General features: G+C 44.5%; 1 protein-coding gene across 1 annotated transcript in view; it reads right to left on the reverse strand.

Annotated features, from left to right (window-relative positions):
* The window catches only part of GARS (glycyl-tRNA synthetase), a 54,212-nt gene that overhangs the window by 32,201 nt on the left and 19,260 nt on the right, over positions 1–2,751 (reverse strand). Inside the window, exon 4 of the mRNA XM_019507933.1 lies at positions 352–454. Within this exon, the coding sequence (XP_019363478.1) occupies positions 352–454 (103 nt within the window). The remainder of the gene's footprint in view (positions 1–351; positions 455–2,751) is intronic.

Here is a 2,751-nt window from a genome sequence, read left to right on the forward strand (position 1 = left end):
AATTATTTTTTTTTTTTTTTTTTTTTTTTGAAGTGGCACAGATGAGGAAGTAACACGAACACCTAGTTTTCAAAAGGTTCCCAGGCAGCCTATTTCCATTAGATTCCCCATACAGCTGACATTTGCTCTCTGGCCTATATCTCTGCATTCAGAAAGCGCAAGACAAAGCTCAAGCCCAAGATCTGAAAGAGAAAGGAGGAGATTATTTAAAGCCAACTTTCTAGAAACCCAGCCATGTTTCACAACACCATTAAGATAGCATTAGTACTGAGCAAAGCACTTCAGAAAACATTTGAGAAGACACAGACTTTACCCTAATGGGATTTAGATGCAATTGGTGTAAGCCATTACCTCCATAAATAGAAAAAGCCTGATCATAGAAAAATCTCCGTTTCAAGGTATCTTCCATCTTAGATCTGTCCACAATATCATCTTTGGGTTGCAAAGCCAGTTCCTGTAACACAAGCAGAGAGAAAATACATAATGGATCCAGGCATTAACAGTAAAATGAATCCTTGCTTCTGGTCAAAGTGATCTGCAAAAGGCATTTTCAAAACCAGGCACTCAGCTAGGCTGCTCACCTCCCAGGCTGAAGGGTATGAATTGGGACTGACATGCCTTACTGCTGTAATGACTGGTCAAATGCTAGATTCTGGCATCGCGTGTGAGAACACCGAGTATGCCAAGTTCTGAAAAGCAGAAACTTACTGGAAGCTTTCTGATGATAAAGCAACCTTGCTGTGACCCATCAAGGAAACCTGCTTAGCCACATGTACAAAAATAACTATTTCTAAAGCACTCTCCCTCTGAGACCTGTGGGATGCTGTAAAACACAATAAAGGCTAAAGGTACTAAAAAAAAAAAAATCTAATCATAGCACTGACTGAAATCTAGGAAAGTGTTCCACATGGTGTCCATTGCCGCATTCCTTGAAGTCAAACAGAGAGAGCAAATACAGTTGCAAGTATTTTATCCAAGTACTGTAGTGTGACATTAGTAATAAAAATCAACAGCTGACTTTAGGACACACACATTAGATGTTATTTCACCCATTCCCCTTGTAGGTAATTATTGTCAACACACTTTCTGAACAAGCTGCACCCAACAAATACCTACATTTGTTGAACACAACTGCATGGGCACTTCAGGCTCACGACCTATAAATGAATTCCTATCCCAAGTCCCACCTGCTGTGTCTCCATTGATTGTGTGACCACCTTTCAGCTATAAAAGCAGCCTGATTTCCAGAGATACTGAGCATCTGCAGCTCCCATTGGCATGAGTGAATTTGCATAAGATACAAGGCCACTGCTCTGAATAATAATAATAAAAAAAAAAGAGGCAGCACCAGAACAAAAGCTTTTACATGTAAATTAAGAAAGTCACTCTTTAAGAGTGTCAATCAATCAATTCTGAAACCTGCCAGGATTTTTCAGGGAGAGAAGGGCAAGAAGGAAATGACAGTGGGACGGTCTGATGGAAACTGGTTATGATAAAGAGGGACACAGACTGTCTCCTCAGGAACCCATGTGCGGTCACAGTCAGAGGACTGCCGAGCTGGCTGCGTTACAGGGATTACACTGAAGAAATGGAGCCTCTCCTAACCACCGGGTTTCAGAAAGTGCTTTTACAACTTAGGGCGGGAAGCTCTACACACTGGAGCTGGTGGCTTGTTCACCTACTGATCACTTAAGCTCATCCACTGATCAAAGGAAAATCTGAAACACAGACATGTCCTGAACATTAATAGCTTAGAAAAGGGGTTGGCAACATACGGCCCGTAGATGGCCTTCTGGCTGTGGCAGTTTTTTCCTGTGTCCGCACCTGCACTGGCACCATGCAGCAGGGAAGCTGCACTGGATACAGCTGGGGGTGCTGCGGGAGGGAAGCCGTGGTGGCACGGGTGCAGCTTCGCACTGCCTGGCCCCAGTACAGCGGGGAGGGCAAGGCCCACGACCACTGACATGCGGTCAAAGTCTCTCCCTGCACTCCCTGACCCATCCGTGTCAGACTGGGGCTGGGTTGTCCCAGCATATGGCTTGGAAAGGGTGCCGGCTATTGGCTAAGAAGATAGCAGTGCTCACTTAGCACCACACTTCCCTTTATAAGTAACCAACACAGATGTGAAAGGACCAATGTCGTATGATCACAGAGGCTCATGGCAGCCAGCATGCAGCCTGCTGCAATTTGCACGAGTTGCAAGAGATGACAATGCACTGCAGGAAGCTTTGCCAGAAGGGAATTACAATAGTGGAGACTGGTGCTCATGAGAACACAGGCTGCTGTTGCAAGGTTATCCCAAAATAAGATAGATGCAACCCACATAAATTGTGAAACTGCCACCTAGCCTCTGCCCTGCCTTCTTCCCATGAATAAGGTGTGGTTGAAGGGGATGCTAAGACTCTAACCTGACTCACTGCTTCTCTGCATGAAGTCTGCAAGAACTGTGAGACATCACCAGCAAACAGATTTCACGAGTCAGTCACTGCAGATGAGACTCGTCATAACCAAATCCCGGGTTATAATACATGGATCTACACTGAACAGTGACTAAGTAAAAATGGCATCTTCTTACTTCGTCAAGAGCCACGGACATGAGAAACACCCCGGCTGACTTTGCAGCTCTAGCAGAAGGAGTTGGATTTGATTCAGGTGCTCCAATGGATAATCAGGTTCCAAACATGAGGGTGAGTTTTGCCTTTGTTTTATAAACAATATAGATTCATAGATTCATAGATTAAGGGTCGGAAG

This window comes from Gavialis gangeticus, unplaced genomic scaffold (assembly GCF_001723915.1).
Source record: "Gavialis gangeticus isolate Ggan-Ray unplaced genomic scaffold, GavGan_comp1, whole genome shotgun sequence".
Taxonomy (NCBI): Eukaryota; Metazoa; Chordata; order Crocodylia; family Gavialidae; genus Gavialis; species Gavialis gangeticus.